Genomic DNA, 18,335 nt, shown 5'->3' on the forward strand with positions numbered 1-18,335 from the left:
CCACAACCTTTTATTACTTTTGTGAACATTTTATCACACTTGTTTGCAGCAAACAGAAATAAAGAGTTAAATTCAGAAAACCAGAATACACTGTGGCGGAGGAGTTGGCTCTGAGTAGGCAATAAGGGACGGCCGATTATGGATGTGATTACAGGTGCTGTACAATCTGACCCTGGTGCTGGCTCCTCTAAGCAAGTAACACTTGGTAAGTGTGCAATACATTACTACTTTTTTTTTAAGTTTTAAATATGGCTGACTGTATGTTCTGCAGGGAAATACAGTGTCCCTGTTGAAGCTAGCACACATTCACACACACAGACACACAGACACAGTCTCCCACACAGAGGTCAGTATGCAGCAGACAGAACACCAAACATAACCTGCTTCAGTTATGCTTTACAGTGGCCTACTTTTATTTATCAGGGTGAAGCAAATGATGAAGACACTCTGTCTGTGTGTTCTCAGACAGTTGCTGATGTGAATGCACTGGGCTTTTTATTATGGCAAACATTTGAATGTGTGGCATAAAAAAGGGACTGGCCCTTACACATCTCTTTTGTAGGATTTTTCACAACCTGCCCCAGAAACGGAGGCCTCTACCTCAATGGGCTTCAGAAGAAATGTGTAAGGATTTAAAACCCTTGACATAAATTACAGTCAGTCCTGTGTTTGTAGGAAGTCAAGGAACTTTTTGTGATTTTGATGAGCCTCCAGAAAACTTGTAATGATCATGTTTGTGGTGGAATTATGTTTCAGGTGGAAACAGACTCAGTCAGGGCCCTGTACAAAAGGAGACTTGAACTAGACTGCACACTAAAGGAGACTTGAACTAGACTGTTCACTAAAGGAGACTTGAACTAGACTGCACACTAAAGGAGACTTGAACTAGACTGCACACTAAAGGAGTCTTGAACTAGACTGCACACTAAAGGAGCTGACTGTGAGCTGAGGAGGCTCCAAACAAAATCAAACAGCTGGATAAAACTGATCTATATATATATATATATATATATCTTATTTAACCAAGTAACACTTTAGTATGAATATTTATTAATGCAACTTTCTCTTGCTCTCTTTCTCCCTCCCATCCCACAAAACCAATAAAACAGTTTGAGACCTATCTGCAGTTTCAATGTGCTTTTATTAAGTGTAATATTGTATGGTGATTGCATCTACATCTGCACCAGCTGAGTGGTCAAGTGTGATCGGGTCAGTTTCATCAGGGAGAAGCTGGTTTTGTGGTGTTTCTCGCTCCTTTCTACTGGTGGCTATATTGTGCAGAATGGCACATGCACTATCTGTGATGCCCGCTCTGGTGACTCTGAAGCGCCGAACACAGTTGAAATGTGCCTTTAGGATGCCAAAGGTCATCTCTATCTTCACTCTGGTTTTACTGAGGGCCACACTGAAGCGGTGCTGTGGCCCTGTCTGAGGGTCATGATAGGGGGTCATTGTGTAGGTTTTTCTATCTCAGTTCAAATTAAGTGTTTTGTACTGTACCAAATTTAACTTGCTTTCCTCAAAGCGCTGACACAACACAGACTCAAGGAAAATTTGTAAGACAAGCACTGGAGCCAGGCCATTTGGCATCCAAACTTGATCATATGTTCATGACCACAAGTCGTCTGCAGATGAAATGTTTAGTAGATCATTGTTATATCTGTTAAAGTTACTATTAATTTAAAGATTCATCTCACAGAAAATAATCATCTCACATATTCACATCATCTCTACCTGAACATTAAGGCTGTGATAGGACTTCCTATTAACATAATCTGCCTCATGTTCCCCTAGAGCAGTGGAGATTGGAGCAATAGACTGCATACATGTTGCAATGACTTGGGAATCCTATCATAAGATTATCAGAAGAATAATAAAAAAGATTCAAAATAATTCTTAACATGTATTATATTGTATAGTACATTTGTGAAATTTGCTTTTTGAGAAAAAAAAAGTGTTCATGTGATGTCACCCTATCAATATATCTTACCGGCAATTTTATAAAAGCCCTCTTTTATGGACATGGTCGATAAATGTCCGGGGAACATTATTAATGAAGCTTTTCATGTACTCCTGCAGAGCGAGGACCACCTTGCGAATGGTTCGACAAACATATGTTTTCCCCCAGCTTCTGTGCGTCACCCGCCGTGCAAGAATGTACCACTTGCACACACACACAAAAAAAAAAACGCAACGCAATACAATTTGCGGTACAGTAAGTGCATGAATTCGACGTGTTAAATTCTTTATGTGAGGCTCAAGAAGTTCGCAAAGATAAGAAATTCCTTCCGCGGAAAATCTGTATCTTTCATACAAGTAACTATCAGTTAAGGCAAGGGGATTTTGTCTAGCTAAAAACTCTTTCTCTACGAAGTGCTCGTCAAACAATTTGCGCTGAGATGTCCACCGGATTTGGAAGAAAAGGTGAAGTCATTGCAACAGACACTTGGAATAAGTTACGTCACCTATATGTTTCTTTGCTCTCAGCTGATTGGTCAAACTTCAGTCTGAGATCTTGAATCCAGAACATAACCTGCCCCGGAGCAGGTTAGCCGTGCAGCGTAAAATACCATGGCAACGAACACCGATTAAAGCCGAGCTACTTTCATAGTACCTAAAACCCAGGGTTGGCGGAAACTAAGCTGAAACATAGCTGGCTAGCCACCTAATCCGGCTTCATGGTACAGGCCCCAGGCCTGTTTACCAAACGATCCTCTTGTTTCTATAGAATCTGCATGTAAAAGTGGAGATTCTGCCACTGTAGCTCAGCAGAACCATGCTGTTGGAGATGGAGAAATATCAAGCAGGAAATTTAATGGCACTTCAAGCTTATGCTGTGAAATATGGAGGCCCAGACGAGTGTCGTGCAGCCTTCTGTCTCTATACAATCTCCAGATGTGTAGAAGACTGCTGGAGACGTATGGCTTCATTAAGCAGAGTGACTGTGCAGAAGTGGATCTTGGGGACAAACAGACTGCTAAGACGGTTCAATGCCAAACCTCCTGCACATCCTGCCAATTCTACATGCAATTATGGGCCCTGTTAGCTGCGTTCAAGCCTTACAACAAATCTTCACTAGAATAAAAGTGTCCCTAACAAGGGAAATGTAAAAAGTTAAATATAAGGAATAAGCAAACATCATAATTAGATAAACCACAGCTGAAATTCCTTGTAAAAGAGCTAAGAATGTATCCAAGCACAAACTATATTGGTGTGGAATTAATAGTGTATATTATACTATTAATATTATAAAAAAAAAAAAAAATTTATATATATATATATATATATATATATATATATATATATATATATATATATATATATATATATATATATATATATATATATATATATATTAATATATGTTAAAACGTAATTTATTCCTGTGATGGAAAAGCTTAATTATTTTAGCAGCCATTACTTCAGTCTTCAGTGTGACATGATCCTTCAGAAATCATTCTGATACGCTATTTGCTGCTCCAAAAAATCTCACTGAACCCAAACTTTTGAACAGCAGTGTATACAAATTTTTAAAACTATGCTTTTAAATTATCAATGGTTCAGGAGACAGTCAAGGAAAAATGCAGAAGGCAGCTGAAACTCTATAACCACTAAAAAGGTGACTCCATTGGCCTGAGTATTGTCTTTCTACCTCTTAGAAGCTCTACTGGCTTTAGTGATGTGTGAAAGAAAATCATCAATAAATTACATCTCCGGCAGCTGAGGTCCAACACGACATTGTGTTTCTCATGAAGCGTGGGAATTCTCCTCTTGAGCTTTCACATAAAAACCCACACAGAGAGAGAGCAGAAAGCTTGATGTGTAGACATGTGAGATATAATGATTAGGCCCAAGTACCGAGCCCTGATGCATCCCCAATATCTAGCTGCATAATTGTAAACTCTGACTGGAATGGGGGGGACAGAGATGAAGAGAAACACACTCAGTGAGCTCTAAACATTTGCTAAATAAATTTACACTGCACAATCTCACACACACATACACACACTTCTCTACACGCTGGGATTGCAATGTCCAGATGGAACTGCAGCTGTCATGACTCAAGGGATTGGCAGCTCAATGAAGACTCTGTTGTGAAACTATATGGGCATTAAAACAAAGTGATTGTCGGGATATACAAACAAGCGAGCCACCAGCCCGCTAGGGGTCGGGGTCACGGGAGTGAGCTTTGGATGGAAAACGGCATTCTTTCATATGTATCTGGTTTCACATTTAGATCATGGCCGGTTTGTTTTGGCTCTCTCCCGCTGGAATTTTTTCTCGGCCTGAGGACTGTAGACAGTTTTCTCTGGACAGGCAAATCCCTCAGTGAGAGACACGGCTATACTGTCCTCCTCCATCCTCTGTGACAGAGACGATGAGCAGGATGAGGGGGAGGTGGGAATTAAAGCAGTCATTCTGCAAGTCATATTAAAAATAAGATGTTCGTAAAACAGTTTGTTGAATTAATTTACTGAATGTCTTGACTTCACTTAAAATGTTAAGTTGTCCTGACTAAAAATATGCCATTATTTTAACAATTAGGTAAAGATTTCCATTTCAAATAAATGCTGTTCTTTTGAACTTGCTATTTATCAAAGAATCTTGGAAAAAGTTTTCACCAAAACAATAAGCAGCACAACTGCTGCCAACATTGATAATAAAACAAAATGTTTCTCGAGCACCAAATCACCATATTACATTTAAAGGCTGTTAAAAAAAAATCAGCTTTTTTTATTTTTTATTCAAGCACTTTAAAGCTTCTCATAAAACATCTACCAGTTGTGGGGGCTGATGGTTTGATACAAATTGAGCCTGGCAATAATGGAAAGTGCAGGGAGCGGAGACAGAGACACAGGGAAAGAAAACCGGCATATAACAGGCACAAGAGGGAGTCACCCACCCTCTGGCAGTTTATAAACTCTGCGCTCTTATTTCATCTTACCATCATTATGATCTGCCAATGTTTAATCACTCATTAAACCAAGATCAAGTGTGATGTTCCCTTCTCCCTCTTAACTAATCCTCAGACCTCTGAACTTTTTTATATCCACAATCTATGTCTCACAAACTCTCACTCACTGCTCATCCTCTGCACCAACCCAATCCCAAAGTTTATTCTGATGCAGAGACAAATGAGCTTTTAATACCTAATAACCCTGCACACAGCTCTATAAACACATCAGCTAGGCCTTCCTAATAAAGCTGCAAATCAAGTGGTCATGGTCAGTCACGCCACTCTAGTAAAATTAGGCTCTGAATAAGGTGGTCCATGTTCAAGACCTTTACCCAGACTTCCTCAAGATGTTTCAACAAGGATTGCACCATCTTATATTTCATAAACTAGCTATTTTAAATCTTGTGCTGGGACTGAGGAATGTTGTCTTTGTCTCTTTCTGACCCTAGACCTTCATGGGAATGTTCGATTGGTTGCTTGTTGAAGAGTGAGGTCAGACCACACACAGATTGAATATTTGCGGTGTCTTCGTGTCCTAGTTTTGATTCATAGGGTGAATTAGTGTATCCTCGCTTTCCAGTTATCTCTTTTAAGAATTTTGAAGCAGAATGCACTGCCTAACCTTATATTCTTCAAATGAATGTCTTTACTTTCCACAGGTTCTGTGTGAGTGAGCACAGAAGACCAGATGTGCCTGTTTTACAATCACTATAATGTACAAAGCCACTTATTCTCAAGCTCTTACCTGTTTTATTGGGCTCAGTGTCTAAGACAGCCGGCAAGGGTCCCGTAGGTGAGGGGGACGAGACGGGCCCGGGAGGAGGTTTGTCACTCTCTTGTGGGCGGCTCTTTGAGGTCTCGATGCCTTTGACTCTCCTAGCATGACGGTTCCCCTTGTAGTGGGCTTCTGCCTGACTCTGAAATGAACACACAGGTAATGCTGCTTAAACATTCTATGAGCACACCTTTCAAAATTCACAAGGAGCTGCACACAAACAAAACAGGTAGAGTACAAAAAGTTTTTAATGCTTACAGGCCATATTTGACATCTGGTACTGGATGTCCCATCCAGGAGTCATAAAATGGGCTTATACCTACATGCTAGTCCCAGGACACTGATGCCACATGCATTTCTGTGAGTGTGAAAATGACTTAATGGGCTGCTTTTACATGTCTTAAAAATCATTTATGTAAACTTTAAGTTCTTTTAACTTTTTTTAATACAAATTATATTATTATCAACATTATTATTATAATTAATTATTATTTCAAATAAATTACATAAATTATGTATACCATTAAATGACAAAAAAATATGTATTCTGGATATACACTAAATAATAATAATTTAGTTGTTTTAATTATTTGAATACAATTTTATTATTATTTAAATTATATTAACTATTAATTATATTAACTTTAAATTAAATATTAACACTACTAATTATATTTAATTTATTATTATTTATAATAAAATAAATTACACAAAATAATGTATAACATTAGAAAAGAATATGAGGTCTTTTTCCATGATTTCATTATCAAGTCAAGTCAAGTCACCTTCATTTATATAGCGCTTTTAACAATATACAGGGTGGGCCATTTATATGGATACAGCGTAATAACATGGGAATGGTTGGTGATATTAAAGTCCTGTTTGTGGCACATTAGTATATGTGAGGGGGCAAACTCCTCAAGATGGGTGGTGTGTACTAATATATACTAATGTGCCACAAACAGGACTTTAATATCACCAACCATTCCCATGTTATTACGGTGTATCCATATAAATGGCCCACCCTGTAGATTGTTTCAAAACAGCTTTACAGTGATAATAGTAAATTAAAGTAACAGAGATTGTTTTGGCTTTACAGCAGCTCTAGAATAAAGTTATTGTCCAGCTAAAGTAAGTTTTGATTGATTCACTTCCATCGCAACGAACATTAGCTATTAACTTAGGGGCCGCTAACACGACACCGTTCTAGCAGAAAACCCTTAAGTTCTCTCTGCGCAAACTTTAAAAACGCGAACCTGTGAGAATGCCGACGGCAACACTGTGTTTGTATAAGTAGAGAGAATGAGACCATTGTTAAGTGAAAGGACATATTTAGCAGCGGTCAGTGCAGAAACAGTGCAAAACCAAAGGAAACACAAAACAGTTGACTACTGTGAAAGCTCTAATCTGCATAAACAATTCCACTTCTCTGATGTGGCACAATCTAGCCCACTCATCGATCATGCTGACTTGACCTCTAGCAGGAACACACGAGGAGATATTTCCAGAGATGCTCACTCTGGAGCTGTCGCCTGCGGTCTGCATCCTCATAACAGGGGAGCACAATGCATATCTGTCCTGCCTCCCAGCAGCACGCTTCAAACAGATCAACTAGCAGCCGCTTCCCAAAACAGCCATGGCCTCAGAATGTGTCCCATAAGGACAAACATGATGATGATTATTAAATGGCTGGATTAGCTGTTGTGTGAAACTGAGAATGAGTTGACAACCGTTGCTGCAGACACTGGGAGCAGGACCAAGATACTCATACCAGAGTGTCATCGAGGGCTCAGACGCTCACAACATTAAAAGAGGCGTGGAACCCCAGCAGAGACTCATGGGAACAAAGAGATTAAGACAGCTAGGATAGGCCTTTAAGACCGTTAGGGTACACTTGAGGGAATGGCATTAGGTTGGCCCTTCCTGACTGTTGTGGCAGGTTGTGGGCTGTAATTGGTGATGACAGAACCTTATATAGCTGGTGGTCTGTAATCGAAGCCTTCAGGGGTTTGAAGAAGCTGCCCGTCTAAAGCACACAGGAAACTGAGGAGGATGTGGGAAAGTAGTACTAAAAGAGCAGCGATCCCTGGGATTAAGGAGGAAAGAGGAGAAGATAGCCATGTGGTTCTGGCGGAAACCATCAGAGAACTCAATGGATATGGGGCTAAAGCACAAGTGCTCCATATGTTTTAGACAGAGGTCACACAGACAAAAAAATGTATGTATAACTGATCAGACTTGAAACAGAGGGAAGAAAAAAATGCAGAAGAAAGAATATGCATCCAAAAACAAATGAGAAACACAGTTCATGCCATTGCCACGTGCAAGCAACAGACTCAAACTGTCTAGGCCGGTAATCACAACCATGAGTTATAGAGAATACAGTCAATACTGGAGATTCCAAGTATTTTTTTAAACAATCTGTGACTAGGAATGGTAATAGTAAAGAATTTAACAGCTCTAGTTCCAATTCCTCTTAGCAAATCTTTTAGTAAGGACTAAATATTGAATAAAAATGCTGTCATTTTTTTAAATCCTTGAATAATAATTATCTTTATTATTGTTTTTAAAAAATTAATTATTTAATAATGCATTTACACAGACCGTCTTTTAGAGGTGTCATAAATGAAATCAAATAATTGGCTTTGACTATATATACAGTACTGACAAAACTCATAATGTGCATCTTTACACATTGTTGAATGAATGAACAACCAATCAGAAACTACATTTCTCACAGTTAATTGTAAGCTGTATTCGTTTGATACTCTAAAAAGAAACTGCTTATTAGAATCATTCATTCAGGAATCAGTCTACACTGTATACACTGTATGTTTTCGATTCACTAAAAAGAACCGATTCATTAAAGTCATTTGTTTGAGAGTCAGACTATACTGGTTGCAATGCATAATTTTGATTCACTAAAAAGAACAGGTTCGTAAGATTCGGGAATTGGACTAGACTGCTTATGTTGTCCTTTTCATGCCGTAGATTCAGCAGCGCCATTGCGTCGACACCAAATAGTAGAACAGTTCTCTGTCTTGAGTATTTTTGTATGGTGCTGTATGTTCCGCCCGCATTGCTGAAAGAATGCATCAATGAGAATGCAACTGAGCATCATTCAGTTCTGGTATTTAAAAAAAAAAAACCTGATAAAATGACACTATCATCCTTTAGAAACATACTTATTTTTAACAACCAGTTTGTAGCTAAGCTGTTTTGGCCAGTTCCTAACTCAAATTCAACTATTAGCAATACAAATCCAATTTGAACCCAAATACAGAATTCATTAATTGAAATTCTCAGTTAATTCTTTCATAATGAAGTGACTTACAAGAGAGGGCATGCATTATGTGTGAAAAATACCTCAGCCATTAGATATGAATACAAATCAAGTACCAAGCCAAATCCAAAATGTGCCAATGAGAATGAAGTGCTGGTATGAATGCAGCGCTATCAATAGAATAAGGAAACGAGGAAAGTTCTCACCCAGATGGCACAGGGTTTTACATAAGAGAGATGAGTTGGTTTTGAGAGCACAAGATAAATTCTTCTAAGCACAACAACGGAAAAACAGGAAGCATGAGCATGAAGAACTTTTCCAAGGACAAATTAGGACACAGAGACCAGATTGTCCCAGTCTCATTGAACCACGTGTGAACAGTATGTAACGCAACATACACCAACATAAATACAATTACCACAACAAAATGGGAAAGGGCTGCATGAGGAGGATTGACAGCTGTGGCTATTCCCGAGTCACGACGCTCATCACACACATGGAAGGAAGGTTAATTTGCCCTAGTGACGGAAAACCAGCCAGTGAATGACGGAAATTGTGCGACATCGGTGGGCCACTGCAGCTCTGGCAGGGGGAGGGACACGCATTCAACCCTGTCCTGCAGCAACAGTGACACAATATGGTGACATCACTTCTGCAGCGCTACAAGGTTATACCTCCATCTTGCGCTAGAGTGAAAGGGACAGAGGGACACTGGCAGCACAGCATAACACAAGTCAGAGCTCCTAGTTTGATGAATGCATCAGATAACACTTGCTGGCGGCCAATTGTCTGCTTTTTCCACCACAAATGTCCTCAGTTATCGGCACTGGGGGGTGTGGAATCTATGAATCCATAATGGAGCGTGAAATGATGATGGGAAGGAGGCGAGGGATTAGATATTTTCAAGGAACAAATGCATTGCTTTATTCGGCATAGTAGAGGAAGAAAATGTAGACTCGTTGCTCTGTGTAACCATTTAATGAAACATGGCATTGTATAATTTAATCTCCTAACGTAGCTGAATCATTTCCAGTGCAACAATGCATGAAAGAAGTAGCACGATTTCTAATAAAACTTGCGATTGTTTGATGTCTTTTCTTTTGATCTCTCCGTTTTTCACTCACAACTGATTTGACACCGTGAACACTCGATGCCTGACAACTTTAAAAATAAATAAGAGTTTAAATTGTTAGGACAATGACAAAAGAATGTGCGAGTTTGTATGAAGGTTTATGAGTGCTTGCATGTGGCACTGTCCACAGATACAGCACACTTTTAAAAAAAATTCAATACCCACATTATGGGTTTTTTTATGTTATAATCTAACGTAAAATTAACCTAGCATGAAAAGTATGGTAGTTTTAAACACACAATGTATCCCCTTAAAAATCCTACTAAATGAATAAATGTAAAAATAATAAAAACATTTGAAAAATGTAAGAATAAATGAATTAATAAATGAATGAATAAATAAAATGTCATACTTTTCACTTAATGCGTTAAACTGATATGAGTCATATTATTTGTATTTATTAAGCATCAGCCCTTACCTATGTTATTTAAAAATATGATCAAAATATAAATTAAATTTTTTGCAAAATGTATAACAAAATTATATAATAATAATAAGAAAAAAAGCAGGCCCCATATTGTACCCTTTTTATGGAAAGTGCCATGTGGTTGTGTGTGTGTGTATACCTATTTAGCTATATTTTGGGGACACATTTAAGGAGTGACCAAAAACCTGACAAAATCTCCAAAAACCTCCCTTTAGGGACGTCCTCATTTGTAAATCTGGTATAAACTATTTTTTTAAATGTAAAAATGCTGTTTTTTAATGTGATGGGTAGGTTTAGGGGTAGGGTTAGTGTAAGGCATACCTGTCAACACTCCCGTTTTCCCAGGGAATCTCCCGTATTTCACAACCATCTCCCGCCCCCTCCCGTTTTGTTATTTCTCCCGTGAAACTCCCTAAATTTGTATGGCCCAAACGTTGTTATATGAATAATCACATCAATATATTATTCCAAGGTTGTCCAGTTGCCAGATCTTGTATGAAACCCATCTTACTCGCGCAATTAACACATCATACAAATTTCAACCCATTTGTGAGCTGAACCTGGCAACCTACAACCCAGTTGTGCCGTCGATATCTGCGCAGGTAGTAGACGTGGGAAGTTGAATAAGCGTTACTGGTAGAAATGGGAAAAGACTCAGTGGTAAGTAAATATTTAACGTAATTAACGCAGCATCCGTTTTTTCTGTCATCATTTGGCTGCATGGCGTTACATTATGATACGCTTATATTCTTGCTAATGCTTTTAAACCATTCAAGCCATATCTTACTTATTTTATAAAACTTTAAAAGCGGAAAGTGCATCACTCATTCTCGGGAATACATTTGACATCGCAGTCTGACCTTGACGGAAATAAATATCCTACGCCAAAAGTACCAGAGAAAAAGTCTCAGCTGTGCTCAGATTTGTAAACCGTGACCTACAGTTGCTTTGGTTTTTCAATCCGTACCCGTTTCGCCCCGTGGCTTAAAAGGGACACGACAAAAACACGAGAAAGCCAAAATAGAATGCAAAATTTATTAACAAAATAGAATTATACAGAAAGAAAAAAACTACGTACAAGGTAACAGTGAACAAATTCATAATCCGTGCACGCTTTGGCCATCGTTGTTTTGTAAATCGTTCTTTCGCAATAGTTGTTTGTAATATTCAGTTCCTGTGAAAAATTGTGAAATACTGTTCCAATAGGTGAAGTTACACAACAATATGCTGATTGATTACATAACAATATTTGGATGTAATATTCAGTTCCAGTGAAAATCTGTTCCAGTTAATGAAGTAGGCTATACACAGGTGATGTGTAATATTCAGTACCAGTAAACTCCACCCGCTGGAACAGTTTCTTAGCCTACAGTAAATGAACACAACATCACCTGTTCAGTTTTGCAAACTGTACTCACAGATTTGTGGCCTATACCTTATTTTAGAAATCTGTTTTTCTGTATATTGATTTGTTGTGTATTGTTAAGATGAATACAACTGTCTTAACTGAATTTTTCTATGATTTGGCGATGGGGTGTGTAATGTATAGATGACATGAAACCGCATGTGGTTGAACTGAACCCCCCCCCCCCCCCCCCCCAAAAAAATATACAGTTTGTACAGTATAAAAACCATTACGTCTATGGAAAGTCCCCATGAAACATGAAAACATGTGTGAGTGTATAGTTAAATGCAAAGCAGGGGTGTTGAAATTATATGCCTATCTTTTACAAACCAGGACAGCTGCAGGTGTCAGAGATGTCTAATCTGTAGTCAAGTGCTTAAGGTTTATTGAACAGCATGCATTATTATTTACAAGCACACTTGTGTCAAGCTCGTTTGACTTGAGGGTCATGAACCAGATTGTAAACTAAAGGCATCTTTGGGTGGCACTTTGGGATATGGAATTTATAGCTGAACTAACAACCGTCTAGGATATTTACTGTGAACCAAAACAAAGCAACATTAGAGGATGGAAATAACTGCAGTATACAGCTTCAATCTAATCTTCACCTCCATGAAATATCACCTCCAATGATCCTACTACAACTCTTAAGTCCAGTTGTTTCACAGAATTGCTGAGTTGTCTCAAAATCTCTCCCCATAAATCATTAAAAGCGAGCTGGGCTAACAGCTATTTTCGCAGGTCTTCACATGCCTCTCCGTCTTCTCCCTGTTTTTCATTGTCTGTGGATGCAGTTTAAAGAAGGCCATACATCTGGTCGATTGGAGGCCCAAGATTACAGGCTCACACCAAGAAAGCCACTTTCTGCCCATGATTACAGTTCTCGTCCGTAAAAATAGCGCAGGCTAGTGGGACACTCCCAGGTCCTGCTCTGTTACTAATCTCACACATGTCACAATGTCTGCCACAGCTGCAACTGAATTCAGCCCAGAATATATCAGGCTTAAGTTTCCCCCCAAACAAGCGTAGCATAAACTACTAACATAATTGCTTTCATTGATGCGCAAGGAATATTGGAACTGCAAAATGTGCGATAGGAATCTTGCAATAAAAGTCTAAAATGGAAAATTTGAACGTTGTTTTTGTAGGAAGGTTTCTGTAGCATTTCCTGGTGGAAATAATATCTTATAATTGAGATATTACTGTATGTTGAGAGAGATTTTCTTTAAACTCTTTTTAATCATAGAAAGAAAGAAAAAGGCTTCATCCTGTAAGAATTCGCTCTGACATGCTATGCGGATACAGTACTTCAAAGAGGATTTGCCATTGGCTATTTCCGGACTAGAAAGCAGAGTGTGCAAAGTATCTCAGCAACATAAACATAACACTCATATTACATAGAAAGCTCAATCTAAGAAATCTATATACGATTTCATGTCTTCAGTTCAATAAGCCAGTTGAGTAAGCCACCAAAGAGAACATGCATGTCAAACAGTCCAATATCAGATGCCTCACCTCAGAGTTGAAACGGATCTGGCAGACATTACAGGAAATGATTGGCCGTTTGGTCTTCACCAGTGGGACTCCAAAGGTGTGGTTGATCACTGCCTTCTGAACAGGATCCATCTGAACACAGAACAGGAGAAAGAGAAAGGGGGAAAGGGAAAAGAGAAAGGACATGTGAAACTAAACTCTGATCCGGCTCCCGTTAGACAGACAAGGTCATTAATCATGTTGATGGAAAGGTCTAGGTGGCAGTAGAACATGGCTAAAGGGTGAACATATGGTGCTAAGAGTCAGGACACCTGTGAGATCAAGTCAGGGTGAGCAGCTCATCTCTTGCACAAATGTTGTTCGTCAAGTTTCAAAATATCAATGACTTAGCTAATAAACGAAGACAACCTAATAACTCACTTTCCATTAAAAAGGCCACATTACACTAGATCTAATCTACCGAATAAATAACTAACAATGAGCAGTACATTTGTTCCAGTTTGGTACTTGACTGTTTATAATTAGTTCATGTTAGATCTGGTCAATTAAATAATATTAACAGATAATATTAACAAAAATTGTTACTAAAATGTTACAAAGATATTTAATTCAAAATTATTTTCTCATACCTATATTCATTCATTTATATTTATATATATTTATAATAACCATGTTTTGCTTAAAGGGATAGTTCGGCCAAAAATGAAAATTCTGTCATCATTTACATCATTTACATCATCATTTTGTCGGTAACCAAACAGTTGATGGACCCCATTGACTTCCATAGTAGGAAAAAAAAATACTATGGAAGTCAATGGGGTCCATCAACTGTCTGGTTACCGCCATTTTTCAAAATATCTTCTTTTGTGTTCAGCAGAAAAAAGAAATTCATACAGGTTTGAAACAACTTGAGGGCGAGTAAATGATGACAGAATTTTCATTTTTAGGCGAACTATCCCTTTAAGTGTTTTTTCTTTAATTACTAATGCAACCTTTTTACACCAGAGACTGAACAAAATTAAGCATTGCTTGGTAATTGGTTGAACTAAATTGGTATTATCTAATTGTGTACTTATATTTAACAGGTGACAGCTATTCAACCTAGTTCATTTGTGAGACAGTGTAACAGAAGGATGGCCAAAACCAGTGAAATATCAACTGATTTGATAACCCTTATCATATTTTATTACCATTTTCTAAACTATAGCGAATAAACTGATAATGTGAGAAATGTTAAAGGTGTCTGAATAAATTTTGGTTTAACTATATATATATATATAGCCACACACATATTATATGTATAGTATGTAGATGATATACTGTACCGTGTACATACATCACAGACACACATTAAATTGTTTCTGTTTCAGTGTCCATAATGTGAGTTGTCAGACTTTTAATATAAATTGAACCCACTATCCTAAGTACCGCATCTCATAGCGCCAATGATTAAGCCTCTGTTTATGACCAGCTTAATGCACAAAGCCTGATGGTCGCAGTCCAAAAATCTTTTGGCCTTTGTGGTCTGCATTCAGTGCTCTATTGTCATATGATTCCCAGCATGATTATTCACTTGATATAGTTTCATTTAATTTGAGTATTTCGACTGCGTGCATAAATTTACCAAGTCTTTCTTTCTGGAAAATAGTCAAACTTGACTAATTTTTTGGACTAATAAAGAATGCCTGTGATACATGATTTCTAATACAGCCAGTTGCAGAAAGAAAATGTTTAACCTTTCAAAAACATCTATAATGGTTGTGCTTTTTATTCCAAATTCTAAAAACAATAGACTAAGCCAGGCCCGTTTGGAACATCTCCTCTTGGCTGGGAAACGCGAGAGAACCTGAAATGAATATTCTCTTAGTCAAACAAAAACATTTCGAAACTCTGCAAACGAAACGTATCCAGGCAACCCCCTACTAGAAGCAAACACAGAGCCGAGACGTGCTTCAGGATGACAGCGTCCACCGACTGTAGGTTAGCGTTCTTGAACCGGATTTCCTCCGATTTTTGCCTCTTATCTCTTTTGGCACAGGCCCGAAAACTTGTTTGTGTTCTGCGTCACTGTAACTGTCGAGGACCCTGATGCCATTGTGCATGTGTAACGTCCACATTACATCAGTCAGACAGGCAGTGGATTAGCCACAATGATGTTGTTCTATGGCTTTGCCTTCATGAATCTCCAGAGGATTAAGTGAAGCTGGCAGTTAGCAGGGTAATCAGAACACCTCCAGCTAGAACACATCAATAGATACAACTGTCAGTACTAACAGCCTCAGCGAGGAAACGGATGGAGGAGGGGCTCCGGCAGGATTCACAGGAAAAATCAAAGCTCAGAAAAAGATTACTTTTAAGGCTCATGTCTTTTTTAGAAGTCTGCTGGCTGCATTTTAACTCAGAACGCCCTTCTAATCAAGATTTAATACCATACAGAAGTTAAAATGCGTTTCTAGACCAAAATCATGGCTGTTGGTCCATCATGCTTCGCATTATGAAGTAAAAATAGCACTGCATTGAAGTGGTCTTCTGCTGGTGTTGATTTATTCCTTTGACTTTCTCATTTGAGGCACATAACTATCCCAACCAATTTCCTTAAACTTCAACAATGTCATGATACAGCTTTATGATGATGCTACAAGAATCAAACTAATGAAACCACCAAACCACAGTTGAAAGATGCCTTAAAGGGACAGTTCACCTAAAAATTAATATTCGGTCATCATTTTACTTCACATCATGACTTTCTGTCTGCGCGGAACACAAAATAAGTTATTTTGAAGAACTGTTTTTGTCCATAGAATGAAACTCAATGGGGTCCAAAACAACACTTAACTTAGACTCCATTGACTTTCATTGGATATGGGAAAAAAAAAAAACATATATCTTTAAAACTCTCTATATGTTACATAAAACATATTTTATTTTCCACAGAAGAAATAAAGTCATACAGGATGACATGATGTAAAGTAAATGATTCATTTTTGAGTGAAATATTCCTTTAAGGCGTGTGTATTGTTCATGTTTTATGGAAGCCTCTATAACATACTGTATTTTTATGGTGTTGGCAGACACTGCATCTATACTAATTATCAAAGTGAGCAATTAACAGTGCATGTTACATTTATCCAATTGGCAAGCACTGTGTCTGTCATATGACCTCCTGATGCTCCCTCTGGAAAACCGCATCCCACACACTGATTACTGCTCAAAAATAGCCAGATCCTTAAAAACACAGACCCTTTAATGACCCTTTAAAGGGATAGTTCATGCAAAAATTAAAATTCTGTCATCTTTTACTCACTCTTTTACTGACTTTACTCTGTGGAACATGATGTAAAATACGTTTTTTTTTTTCATACAATGAAATTCAAAAGGGTCCAATGTTTTGAACCTCATTGACTTTCACTGTATGGGCAAAAACGTAAAAACATTCTTCAAAATATCCTTTGTGTTCTGCAAACCAAATAAAGTTCATACAGGTTTGGAACAACATGAAGGTGAGTAAATTATTTTGGGTAAACTATCCCTTTAAAGGAAACATGTAAAATAGATTTAAAACATAAATAAATGTGTTAAAAAAAACTTAATTCACAAGAGTCTCCCCTTCCACTTACAACAAGATCCCATGTCAGTTAATACAAACACAGCATGCCGTACACCACAAGCCCAAAATGCACTGCGTTCAAACACAGAAGAAGGTGCGATGGCAGATAAAACAACCCACGAAGAAAACGAATGCCGTTCAGCGTCCAGCGCTTGAGACCCAGATAAAAGTCCCCAGCTCTCTGCCTGAGCTAGCTGGAGGGCACTCACCTTCATATCCCCGGCAGCGCCTGGATCTCGCAGCTGCATTGGATCCTCCATGAGGGAGCGCGTGTTTGTGTGTGGGAGGGTGTGTGCGAGAGTGTCACTCATCCTGAAGGGATCCTGGCTGTCCCACCACACCACCTGATTCTCCCACACTCTCGCGTTCGCACGCTTCTGTGCCCCCTTCTGGGGATGACAGCGAGCAATTCTTGCGCTTACAGGTCCAGGATATGATTAATTGATGTCTCTCTTCCTAGTTTTGTCTCTTCTTTTCCACCGTCGGTCGTCACTCTTGCCGTTAGGGATCAGTTTCTCGTTCTCCGCTGTTTAATCTCATCCACCTTCCTTCCATTCCTCCCTCCATCCTTCCTGACACTTCACAGCAAGCCAAGACTGCGTTCCTGGTTGGATGCTCTCTCTTCATTTTCCTCTGCTTCTCACTGGCTTTTTCTGTCCTTTCCTTCCCTTTTTTTCTCCACTAATAAATTCTGTCGTCCCTTTCCTGTGCTCTTTCAAAGATCTCCTTCCTCTTTCTGTCCTACATGCTCACTCGCTGACTGCTTATTTTGCTCAATGCACTAAGAATGTCATGCACTCCCTTAGTTTTTTTTCTTTCTCACTCCCCAAATCACCCCTTCACTCCCTCATTCTATCAAAAACACTTATGCACAAGCTGCAGAATTCAGCCCTCCTCCATCTCCCCCCATTATGACAGTCCTCTCGCTCTTGCCACATACCTCTAAAACCCATGTGGAACCAATACAGCTGTGACCCGGGCCCAATTAATAAAACTTCCAAAAATACTCATAACGCCTTGTGATTGATATCTTCCAGCTCTTAAGTTTGAAAATTACAGTTTTTCGAGGGGGTCATCAGAGGTAGAGTGAATGCAGCCAACAGATTGGAACTCCAAAAGTCCACGTGGAGTTGCATTACTCAGCGAGGAAAATTGGCAAGCTGTGCGCAGAAACGTCGTCTTCTGCGAGTGAGCTTTACTCGAAGGTGGCTGCAGGTGAAATGCAACAAGTTGGTGCACAAGCCGCACGATTTAA

At 38.7% G+C, this 18,335-nt stretch overlaps 1 protein-coding gene across 3 annotated transcripts in view; it reads right to left on the minus strand.

Annotated features, from left to right (window-relative positions):
- znf385a (zinc finger protein 385A) overlaps nt 1–18,335 on the minus strand; it is an 87,126-nt gene that overhangs the window by 11,494 nt on the left and 57,297 nt on the right. For 2 of the 3 annotated variants that reach the window (XM_084099592.1, XM_084099593.1), the window contains exons 3-4: nt 13,495–13,605; nt 5,703–5,874 (exon numbers count right to left, since the gene is read on the minus strand). In XM_084099592.1, the coding sequence (XP_083955718.1) occupies nt 5,703–5,874; nt 13,495–13,605 (283 nt within the window). Of the gene's footprint in view, nt 1–5,702; nt 5,875–13,494; nt 13,606–17,289; nt 17,932–18,335 lie in introns of those variants that run through there. The other variant, XM_084099594.1, reaches the window with a different exon arrangement.

The sequence above is a fragment of the Abramis brama genome, assembly GCF_963993115.1.
Source record: "Abramis brama genome assembly, chromosome: 22".
In the NCBI taxonomy this organism is placed as follows: Eukaryota; Metazoa; Chordata; class Actinopteri; order Cypriniformes; family Leuciscidae; genus Abramis; species Abramis brama.